General features: G+C 40.5%; 1 protein-coding gene across 1 annotated transcript in view; it reads right to left on the reverse strand.

Annotated features, from left to right (window-relative positions):
* The window catches only part of slc44a5a (solute carrier family 44 member 5a), a 27,736-nt gene extending 20,412 nt beyond the window's left edge, over positions 1-7,324 (reverse strand). Inside the window, exon 1 of the mRNA XM_035171613.2 lies at positions 7,120-7,324. Within this exon, the coding sequence (XP_035027504.1) occupies positions 7,120-7,201 (82 nt within the window). The 5' untranslated portion in view covers positions 7,202-7,324. The remainder of the gene's footprint in view (positions 1-7,119) is intronic.
* Positions 7,325-12,720: the final 5,396 nt, after the last annotated feature.

Below are 12,720 nucleotides of genomic sequence, written 5' to 3' on the forward strand. Positions count from 1 at the left end.
TTTTAGTTCACTGGTCATTCTTAGAGCAAATGTACCGCCTACATAAGTAAAGCTGTCCTGATAAAAAAAGATGTACATGACTTGCACAGCATCAAACAGCAGACAGACTAAGCGACAACAGTAAGGAGGCTGCTGAACATAGTTATAGTCATAGAACCTTTATAGGCTAGAGAACCACATATTTTCAGGAGTTGGTGTAGAAAAAAACTAAGTGCAAATCCTGCAAAAAGCTGTGCGTAATGGTGTGGTTTGATATTCCAGCCAACTTTAAGCCCCTATACATTGATTTGTTTTTGTCTGAGGTGGGATGTTCCATTTGCCTATAAGAGGAGGGTGAAGTATGGATTTCCTGTACCTGTATAAATGTATTTCAATGGTTATGTTAAATACGTTCTAATAATGTTAGGAGATAGTCTTTACTGACAAATTTATTCATATTTAAATATCTTTATTTTTATATGAATATTTTGAGTATTTACATTTTTTAATCCAGACTTCGTTTTTCACCTTCTTCTTTCACCTTCGTCTTGAGTGATTTCTACTCACTGCATTGGGCCTTTTCCTTAATCTGTAGGCCTACAGTAGTAGTACATTATCATAAGACACACACACACACTACCAGAGTGTGTACTTTTCTACAAGCACAAGAGACGGAAGCTAAAATGTACAGAGCTCCTGAGGTTGCCTGTCAGACAGTCCTTCAACTTCAACAGAGGACTTTTGTGTGTTTGTGTTTGTTTCTGTGTGTGTGTGTGAGTGTGTGTGTGTGTGTGTGTGTGTGCTTGCCAGCTTGCCAGCATGCCAGCATGCCAGCGTGTGAGTGAGAGAGAGAGAGACACAATTGATGAGAATACAAAGAAGAGGGAAGAAATTAGATGGAAATATATTCAGATTATTCAGCAGTAAAAGAAGAAGTTTGAAGGAGCAGTAAAGAGTTGAGAGATAAGAAGAGGGATGGTATGATGGAGAGAGAGAAAGAAATAGACACATGGAGAGCAGGATATTATAAAATGTGTCTGATTGCCATCGCACCTCTCAACGTACAAACCATTGACACACACAGGCCACAAACACAAGCAACATCTATTTTCTCCAACATGTTGTTTGTATGTGCTTGTGTGTGTTTAGATCAGTGGTCGTCAACCCATCGATCGCGATCAACTGGTTATTCTCTAAAGTCTTCACTGTCAATCTACTGCATTTCCTTGGAAACAAGTCGGATAATGTACTAAACTAAATGCCAGGAAACTACGGTGTGAAGTAGAGCGTTCAGCTACCAGGCTCCTCTCCTGTGGAACCAGCTCCCACTCCGGGTTCAGGAGGCAGACACCATCTCTACATTCAAGGTTAAACTTGAAACGTTCCTTTTTGATAAAGCTTATTGTTAGGGCTGGATCAGGTGAGTCCTGAACCATCCCTTAGTTATGCTGCTCTAGGTCTAGACTGCTGGGGAACTCCCATCATGCACTGAGCACGTTTCCCCTTCTCTCTGTTTTCTGCCCCCACATTCATTCATCACCAACTATGTGTCTTTTTCCTCCCATAGTCTCTCTCTCTTTCTCTCTCTCTTTGCAGGTATCACTGACTCCAGTGCTGCAGGATAACAACTATTATGATTATTATTATTATTATTAACAATAATATTTATTATAAATTATTTATTATATGAATTGTTGCTGCTATCATTAATAATCAATAACATCTTTACACTGTTATTGTTTTAATTATAACTAGTCAGAGCTGATACCTGATGGTGCACAAGTTTTCCTGGTCTCTCTCTCTCCTCTCTGGCCCCATTAGAACAAATGAATGGATGAATGAATTCAGAAAGTGAAACTCTGGAGTGCTTTTACTTTGAAAGGGGTTCGGGAAGTGTTGGAAATACATATGTTTGTGACATAGACAGGTAATCATTGTGGTTCACAGATGAATAAACACAGTTTTAATGTTTATCCGTCAAATTTACTTGAATAATACACTTCCTGTATGGGTTTCAAAATAAATCTGTTAATTTGTGTAAAAAAGTTTTTTTTTATTGTGAAACGTTTGCAAGAGCGGAAGATGAATGGCTTCATACTGTATAGTACTTGTATTTATTTGAGTATACAGGACTACTTTTATACAAGGAAATATTTATAGCCATATTTCAGGCAAAGCCTATGTAAAAACATTGTGCTGCATTAGCAGCTCCTTTGCAGAACATATTGTTTAACTGAGAAGCTACATATTGTGCATTTAACAGATGCTGTAAATAGGAATTGATATTAATGTGAATATTGTGCATTAAAACAAATTGATCTTGGGCATAAAAAGGTTAGTGACTACAGGTTTAGATTGTTAGTACATGTTCTTCTGTATTGCTGTAAGCATGAAAGGTACACAACGCATCAGGGAGGCTGGTAAAAATCAGCTGACAGGCCCCCCTGCCTATTCCTCAAAAACAATGGTGACAGTGGAAACACTACTGCTTTTGTCCACAGAGGTGTCAAAATCAACAAAAATGAAAAGTTCCTTTTCGGAGCTTTAAGGATAGTTCAAAGAAAAAGAAAAATTCACTCATTATCCACTCACCACTATGCCGATGGAGTCCACAAAACACTTTGAGTCTCAGGGGTAAACAGTGCTTTCTGTTGTTTTATTACGTCTGATGAAGGGTTCACTTTGGCTGCATCGCTGTTTACTCTTGAAACTCCTTAACTGTTTTGTGGACTAAAACACCACCCATCTCTCCAACAGCATAGTGGTGAGTAGATAATGATAGAATTTTAATTTTTCTGTGAACCGTCCCTTTAAGTGTTTTTACTTCATGTGGGTTTTCTTCTATAATGTTGTAGTGGAGAACTTGCTATAACAAGGTATATGATGTTGTTACCATAACTTATTATCTGTGGGTCCTGACCTAGTGTGCATAGTGTCATTGTATGTATGTATCTTTGTCTCTTGTCTGAATTAAAGTGATGTTGTAAGTAGACCTGCTGTGATGCAAGAAAAATCCAATTCTCTCTGCTCTCACAGCTCTGAAAATCCACTCCATACAACCTAAAACCAAGCAGTAGAACACTGAATATGATGTCACAGTAAATCAAATGTTAAGGGTTAAGTTGGACTAATACAATTCTATGACTCATCTCAGGTATAATCAAAAAGCACAAATGGAGCGAAGCTTGCGAGCTAGTTCAGGCAGGCAACTCAAGCTGCGCTGCACCAATCATGTCACATACATTATGTGACATACATCACTCACCACAATCATCTATAATATACACCCACCTTAGTAGGAGGTCTATTTAAGCAGAGACATTTTCCCATCACTCCCTTTTGCTTTCCCCGCACAGAGCTAACATGTTCTGGGCATCTGTGGCTGAGCGGTAGAGTGGTCTTCCCAGTCTTCCCAATCTGCATGTGTCCTTGGGCAAAATGCTGAACCCCAAATTGCCCCTCATAGAAAAAAAAGTGCTGACAGGGAGTTCACAAAATTGTATATGATTCAAGCAGTGTATTTGTTCAAAATAGTTGGAGAATGGGTACATCAGCAGTGCATTGAAAGTTTGGATGAGTGAGGCATGTGTGCATGTAGTCAAAAGATCTGGGTGCCAGTCATATGGAGAGTAGGAGAGAGACTGGCCAGGTTTGCTCCATATATGAGCTTCACTCCAGTCCTCCAGGCAGCATTAATGCATAAAACTATACAACAACAATGTTGTTATATAAATGGAGCAACTTCACAACAACAGTAAATCTGAAAGAAATTCATAATGTGGTAATTCATATCTCACACACACACACAATGTAATTTTTAAAAAGTAAAGAAAATCTATAAAAAAGACAATGTTGAGTATGAAAACCTGCATTTTACTTGGGACTTCTTAATACTGCATTTGATTCACTGAAGTTTATAAAAAACTTGTTCTGAATAGTTATCTTACTATTGTGATCAAAAACTTGATGTGAAGCTCACTTCTAAGGCTGTTCTGTAAATAGTTTTCTAATAAACGATAAATATAGCAACTTCTGATCAACCCATATCCATGTCAGGCTTAAAATATCAACTTCCGCTCACTTCCGGTTAAAGTCCGAGTACGGATACGGATAATTTAGTTGGTTGAACAGATACAGATAATGGTGTACTCGCTCATCCCTAGTGGACATGTTAGTCCCAACAAATGATGTCACTCCAGAATCACTTGTATCACAGAATCAGTGTCCAGTCTGTCCTGAACAAGTAACCAGAGGGTGGGTGGGGGGTGGTGTGTTGTGCCAGTTCACACTTAAAAAGAACGAGTTCCAAGTTCAGTTCATGCAGATGAAAATGAACTAGTTCACGTTCATAGTTCATTTTTTATTGGGCTGATTTAGGTGACAAACGTACGGATGTGTTTGGTTCTGAATCGATGGTGTCGGATCATGTCTGCGTGTCGCTCCGCTCACTTTAACACTGAGTCCTGACTGTGAGCGTCACGTCTCCTGTTGTACTGAGCACAAAATGATGACGAGTCATTGGACGAGTCTGGAGCGAATCAAACAAACACTAAGTTACTTCATGTGCTGATCAGGTCCTGATAACTAGTGACGAGTGTTTATTAGTTCAAGTGAGAGCAGAGTGGAGGAGGACACAGAAACTCCAGCTCGGTACAAACCACCTGCAGCTTCTGCTCTGATCATCATGATCATGAGAAGTTGTGACCAGAGAAACTCTGTGTTTTCACTGTTTCCACCATTCTACAAAGTCACTGACCGGCTGCTTCACGGTAACGAGCTCTGGTCTCACTGCGTGTGTCGCTCTGAGCGTTGGAGTGGGGTTAGGGTTAGGGTTAACTGTGTGTGTGTGCGCACGCCCCCCGCATTTACATTTGAGAATGGAAATAAAAGTCCCATGAAAAAATAAAACGTGTCATTATGAAATAAAAGTACTGTGAAATAAATAAATGTTGTCTGTTTAAAAACATCATTTAGAAATAAGTAATTGTATTTATTTATTTATTTAAGTAAATGGATTCAGTTATATATTTATATTATGCTATATTTATATATTTATTGCCATATATTTTTATTTCAGGGTTTATTTCATAGCCATATTTATTTATTTATCTACCTATTTACCTATTTATTTATTTAATTTTGACTCAAACGGCATTCCATAATGTGAGGCTAAATCTAAATCTTTTGTCAAAGAACCCCAAAGTAGCTCAGAAAAAACTCCCATGGGGGCCCTTTTTTTTATTAAAAACAAAAGTAAAATGTACCAACACAGAATATTCATTCATTAAATATCAGTGCTGTTCTGCTTCTTGTCTTTTATATGAATCCGAATACAGGGACACTATGATACTCATATATTCAAAGTGGTGCTCCCATTGGCAATGTACTGATCTTACTTTGATATAAACTCTGCGTGAGTGAATGTATCAATTGTCTCATGACAGGAGACTTTTACATGACTGAAAGTCTGCCTTTTTTTTTTTTTACATTAATCAGATCAGACTTTTTTTAGATCACAGCTGGTTGAATTCTGTATCATCCCTGCTGTGACTCTAACATCATTAAACTACTGAGTTCACCTGTTTAGAGCAGCAAATACTGTAGCTGTTTCCTGAATGGACGGGCACAATAACATGTGCAATGACACAAATTAACTTTTAAATCAACACACTCTATTATAACTTGCTAAACACTAAGTTTAGTAGGGTTCATTCAATGTATTTTCAAGGAAGGTGTACTTTTCAATAAATGGTGTAATATTGACCAAATATTCCTGTTTTCCACTGCATATAACAAGCATTATTTCTTTCATTATATTTTTGATTTTATCATGAACTCCAATGATAACCTACTATTAAAATCATCTTAGAAGATCTGAAAAAGTATTTATTTCTCCAAATACAATTGGTAACGATGGTGATGTATGGTTACCATGCATCACCATGCATTTACAGTCTTCCTTTGATAATAACAGTCAAAAGCAATTACAACGATGGTGCCCTGCCCCTTCATGTTGCAGTACAAGTCATCTTCCTTAGCCTCATTATGCATAACATGTAGTCAATTTACAGTCTAATACAGTCTCTTTCCATCCATCAACTATACCAGCTATTCTATCAGGGTCGCCAGATTGCTGGTACCCACTGACCAAGTTTCCTTCTCTGAAATTGGATTCAACACAGGATTTCATGTAGTGCTGATGATGTGGAAAACCTCCACCCAAACTGTCCTCTCAGGGAACTACCTGCTGGTCCATGACACTCCCCATTTTCCTGTTTCTCTTGGTTTATATGTATCAGTGTTAACATGGAATAGACCAAAACTAAAAGGCAACAATGTCTGGACCACTTAAACCAAGCTTAAGGTCTGAAAGTGACACAAAATATCAGCAGCATGCAAAGATGAAACCTGTGACGATAGTCTATTAAACAGTTAGTTTAGTTTTTTTAGAGGGGGTGAAGTAAAATATTATCACTAATAATAGAAGTTGGTTGGTTTGATAAGCCAAAAATCTTCTCTCTTTATTCAAAATGTTATATTTGATACAGTGGGCATGCAGTGAGTGGAAACGAAGGCAGGCTAAGTGAGTAGCAGCTTGTTGAGGTAAACAGACCTGAGGTCAGCTGATGGCATTAGTGAACAGTAATACTCAGCTAATCTTATCTTGCTGCTGACCAAAAATAGCCTCAGTCTGCTCGTTACAATGTATACATGTATACAGTCTTCTTTGTTTTTTTATTCTCAAATGCTACAAAACTTGAACTCTGAAAAACAAAACAATACAGTAGAAATGTATACTATACACACACGCACACACACACACACACGCCTGCTTTTATTTTTTGTTATTTTTACATTTCAAGAGGGAAGTCAAGAACCATTCTCACATGATGTCAGCGCTCACTGAGACAGTGTGATGGTCAAGGTATTAAAGTCCTGTTTTAACTCATGTGTTGTATAATTAAAGTTATTAATTAAAGTGACTTGTAGACCGATGTCGATTACGAAGCGTCAGCTCTTTTGAACTAATGGTAAACACGCAGTGCAGTAAAATATTGCATGTATCACCTAATGTCCTAACACTTGACTCAAAGTGTCGCTGTGAGAACCTGTCAGCCGTCACACTGCTCCGCTACTCACCATAGTAGCGTCCCGGTGCCGCAGCCGCTCTCTCGCTGTGAACCGCGGCTGATCTGCCCGGTGTGTACCGGTGTGGCGCCATGACGCGCGGTGCGGTGCTGTCCGTGCACAAAGGAAAGATGAATGAAGCGGCAGCAGACCGTGCTGCTCCTCCCCTTTCCTTCTCTCCTCCTGTCTTCTCTCCTTCTCACTCATCTCCTCTCTCCTTCTCCAGCCTCATCTCCTTTTGTCCCCCATCCTTTCTCATCTTGTCTCCTCCTACCTCCTCTCCTCCTGACTCCTCTCCTTCTCTACTTCGGTCTCCTCTCCTCTCTCATCCTCTTCTCATGTCTCCTCTCCTTATTTCCTCTTGTCTCTATCTTCCTGACTACTCTCCTTCTCTTCTTCTGTCTCTTCTCCTCCAGACTCAGCAGCAGTTTGACCCCCTTATCCCCCATTTACCCATGAGTGAGAGGTGGTGGTGGACCTGTGAGCGGAGCACAGATTGAAACTGGTTTTCTCTTCCTGTTCTCAGATCCTAGCATGGTTTGAGACTGAACCAAGATATCTGTATTGTGGTTTCTGAATGAATGGCATCCTCCATCAGTTTGGCATGGAGTGAGGATGGTCTGGCCGGATAATCACATCAGTGTTGTTGTGCCTTTGGGAATTTACAGTATATGTTCAAAATAAATGTGGCTATCAGAAAATATTTAATATTCACATTACAATAATTATAAACATTTACTTGATATCAAAGTTTCCTTGGGGCACTATACCTTTCAAAGGATGGGATACGATTACCGAGTTACTGATTCAGTCCCATAAAATCATGGAACTTTGATTAATAATAAGCATAGTAACAGTAACCAAAATCGCCACATCAGTAGATAGCAAAGTCAAAGGATTTTGATTTCTTGGCAGTGTAGAAGTTGGCTAATTCACAATTAAAGAGGCATAAACAGGCAGCATGTACATTAAGAAACATTTATAGAAAGATTACAAGTTGAAAATAGGATAAGGGTGCCAGGTTTGAAGAGAGGATAGTTGCAAGACCTTGTACTGGGTGTTGGTAGAATATACCAACATCAACCAGCAAATAACAGACATAGCAATAATGTTCATTGAATACATTGACTTGAATCAATACACACTGACAAGGTTAAACAGTCTGTTGTATAGCCTTGTCACTTTATGCTGGGCTAGGCCCAGGTAAGATACCAAGTCAATGGAAAGGGAGGAGGAAAGGTTCCTTGCTGAAGTAGTCTTTGTCCTTAGGCAGACTTCCAAGCTGGGGATCCGGATGACCAATGGTGGCTGCAAGATGAGATATCGCCACGGCGGGAAGCTCGGCCTGCGTGGGAGTGGTAAATGGTGGTGCTGCAGCTGTTCAAGAGGCTGTTGGTTCACAGTCTGGAAATATGGACTCAGAGGGACAGAGTCAGTCTAAGGAGCAACATGCGTGTAACGCTAGAGAACTCCTGCAGCTCTCAGTCTGCAGCTACTGCACCAATGACGGTCAGAATCTGTCCAACAGCCAGGATTCATGCACAAAATTGAGTATGACTCAAAAACCCATAGATGTGTTATTTTTGCAAAGACACACATACCAATTCTACAGATAAAGTAGACTGGGGTATATGGTGGGAGGGTCCTTATGCCGTTAGACATGGCTCTAACTTAAGTGCATGGGTAGCTGCCCTGTTTAGAACAACCACAATTGCAACTGTTATATCTTGTACAGAAGTAGTGAAGGGTCAATTGTAAGTTGTTAGGGCAGTAAAGGAATGCAGTGTTCTTTTTTGTGGACATATATGCACCAAATCAAGGTGCAGAGAGAGTTAACTTTTTCACTAAATTAAAAAAATAATTGAAAAATTGATTTCAACGATTTCAACACTGATTTTACTGGACCAGTGAGGAACACCATCCACAGTCTTGCCAGAGCCTTCTTAGTCTTTTAACACAACTAGATCTGCTCCACACATGGAGGACTAAATATTCACAATCGAGACAGTTCTCATGGGTGAGGGTCAGGAGTAACAGGGTAGCCAGACGGGACATGATTTTCATCCCTCAAAGTCTTGATTCCAGACTAATTCACTGCAACATAAGTCCTGTTGGCTTCACTGGTCGCTATCTGGTTAGTATAGATCTAGTCATTTCACCAGAAGGGTTTAAGTCCTGCTGGTATTTTAACAATAAACAACAAACAATAATAAACTTAGCTCTACTTTGTTTCAGTCCTTTGAGCTCCTTTGGAAGGAAAATAAAAAAGTGGACTTTAGTTCATTGAAGATGTGGTGGGAGGTAAGCAAGCATGTGAAGTTGGAAATGGGAGCATTCAAATAGTGCAGGCAAGAATCAAAGACATTACTTTTGTGTTTATATATGTTTATCCCCATGATTCTAAAACAATAATAGTGTTTCAATAATTCCATAGTTTCAATAGTGTTAGGATGTGACTGGAACTGCACTACACACCTGCCTGTTGACAGAAATACACTCAGCAAAAGGCCTAACTGATGTTTGGGGGAAACTTCACCGATCAGCCAGAAAATATACATAGGTGAAAGTCACTTAAGGTACTATAAGGGCAGCCAGGTGAGATCAGATTTAATTTAATCAAAACGCTAATAACAGACTATAACTAAATCAGATATATTAGCTCTTGGCTTTACAGACAAAGATTTAGACCTGCCAGCAGTTCACAACACACAAAACAGCAATCGAGAGGAACTGTTATGAGAACTCGGAGAGGGAAATTAAGGTATTAGGAGATAAATTAATAATGGGTTGGATAATAACAATAACAATAAGAATAGGGGTTGGAAGACCAAGAGAGAAGCTTTAGGTACATTTCTACATGCAAAAGCCAAAGGTGCCCTGATTAGGACTAGAATGGCAAACATTACATATATAGATGCTCCAACACGTTTTTCTTTAAAATTGGAGAGAAAAGCCAGGGATTTCAATCAGATTTTGCACCTAAAGCTTCCAAATAGGTCTGTAACAGCTGACCCATCTGAGATGAGGAAGCTAGCAATAGATATTTAAACAGTGACCTGTTCAGTGCTGGCAGCTGTGACACTGAATGTGTGGTTGAGATAGTGGAGGGGCTGCCTCGCCTGGGTAACGCAGAGTCTGCTTCACTGGAGTCCAACATCACATTTGAACAGATGTCTACAGCGGTCCAGCAGCTCAGCTGTGATCGGTGCTCTGGAATTTATGGATATGGATAATTTGTAAGGTTCTGGACCCTACTGGGAAGAGACATCTATGAAGATTTTAAAACCCTGGGACACTACCAGTGAAGTGCACAATTGCAGTACAGACATTGCTACCAAAAAAAGGAGATCTCGGTCACTTGAAAAACTGGAGACTGGTTTCATTATTATATAGACTATACAATAATTACTCTTTCAAATAGACTAAAGGATTACATGGATATGACAGTCCCTGTTCAGGGAGGCATCAGGCAGGCATATCCCTTGTCTGGGATGTTGTATGCTTTGGATATTGAGCCTCTCTAGTCTTTCTGGGGAACAATGACTGTAAGATTAGGAACTGGGAGGGTTTAGCTGAAAAAAACTGTGCCCGATTGTCTCAATGGGCGTGGGTCCAGCCCCAGTTATCTAACAGGGGGAGGGCCTTGGTATAAGCAACTTACCTGCCTCCATGCTTTTGCTCTGGCACCAATTAAATGGGACATAGCATGCCCATTTTACCACAAGTTGATATGGTCCCTTGGGGTCTTAATGAAATGTCTGTAACATACTTTGGTCAAAATACCACAAGGATCATTTAAAACAGCACCCTTTTTACCCTGTATAAAACAGCCCTCCACAGAGTGACCTGTTTTGAGTGCCTGTTCCTTTAAATGCTAATGAGCCAGCTCCCCCTCCCCCCTCTCCCCCCATGATTTTAAACGATATCAATTACATATTTTATATGATATAAATTATCAAATCCCCTTCTGTTGTCCTGGAGTTTTAATTTTCCCAATCACATAATTAAATGTCCCCCTCTGCCCATCCACTACAAGCACACAAGCAGACAGACAGAGAGAGAAAGAGAGGTGGTGGGGGGTGGGGGTGGGGTGGGGGTACATTCAACGGGTACAACAACAAGCGGAGAAAGCAGAATCGCGGGCTGACCTTATATATACAGTCTATGGGGCTGACCAGCGGAGAAATGCACGTCCCGTGTGAACAGCCAGGCGGCTGCGTGCTTGAGAACGGCGCTGCGCTGCCTCGCTGCGTCCGGTGTAAACCCGGCGTAACGAGTGGGGGGGCTCTGTGTGTTTGTGCCAGTGTTACAGTAGTGCTGAACACTGTGGAAGTCTTCCACACTGCTGGCTGTGTGACGTTGACACAAATTCCAGCTCACGCATGGGAGAGCGAGCGGTCGCGCCCGAGCAACTGCTGCAGCCTCCCAGTCCCAACGATCCTACATGGCCTTGGTGGGCCAAGGCCATGTAGGGAGACTTCCAGTGTATTGGGAAGCTCAATCGAGTCGCTCAAGCATGACGTTTCTGACTTAGAGGAACCATAACAAAACGCGCAAGTGTTTTTTTCCCAGAGTTTTTGGGTTGGTAGACATGCCAGATACCCACATTAACCTGTAGAAGCACTAACAAAGTGGAATTTGCATGCTATGTCCCCTTTAAATGTTGTAGAACTTCCTGATACCATTGAGAGAGAAACATAAATATATCAACATATCTCTAAGCTACAGCTCAGGGGTCTCATTTATAACCGTTGCGTACGCACAAAACGGGGCCTGAAACGTGCGTACCCCACTTCTCACTCAAACATTGGGATTTATAAAAACAAACTTGACGGGAAAATTTTTGTATTTCCACGCAAACTCTGACCCATGCGTACGAACGTTTTGGAGACGGGAAAGTGGCGACGCAGACGTGAGGTGGTGAACTGAAGCAGATTATTGATCCACTTCATCATTTACATTAAACAACAGGGTTAGTTGTGCTCCCGCGACATATCTGTTCCACACGAACCTTTTAATTGAAAAATATATAAAACAACTTACAGCAAATTACGTTCAGATTCCATTAAACAGCGGAGTTACAGAGCCGAGTCATTAACAGTTTTAATAATATCTTCTAACACTGTGCGTGTATCATCAAATCGCTGCAGTGAACGTGACTGTGCCATCAGGCGCACAGAGGCACAGAGCGCACAGAGCGCACTGGAGATCACTTACAAGAAATGAAGAAACTTTCCAAATAATATCCCAGAGTGGAGGTTAGGATCCACTGATGTGAGGGAATCGGTCCCATGCTCTAAATAAATAAATACTGCCGTGACACTGGTGCGTGATTCTGCGTGATGGATGCATGCGAATGGAAGGATGAGGAGGAAACGAGGGTTCAGCGATGTCTGATCAGCTGATATAGATTCTATTGATCTGTGTTCTGTGATCTTTGTGCTGAATTGAGTCCAGTATCACACAGATCGACCGACGGAACCGAACCATCCCAGTACAAACACAAGCATATAATAATAATTCTGTTAAATTCTATAGATTGAGGACATCACAGCTGTCTCTGAATTTAATAATCCTGCAGTTTTGGATGATTAAAATACGAACAGACAATAC

Source organism: Hippoglossus stenolepis, chromosome 11, assembly GCF_022539355.2.
Source record: "Hippoglossus stenolepis isolate QCI-W04-F060 chromosome 11, HSTE1.2, whole genome shotgun sequence".
In the NCBI taxonomy this organism is placed as follows: Eukaryota; Metazoa; Chordata; class Actinopteri; order Pleuronectiformes; family Pleuronectidae; genus Hippoglossus; species Hippoglossus stenolepis.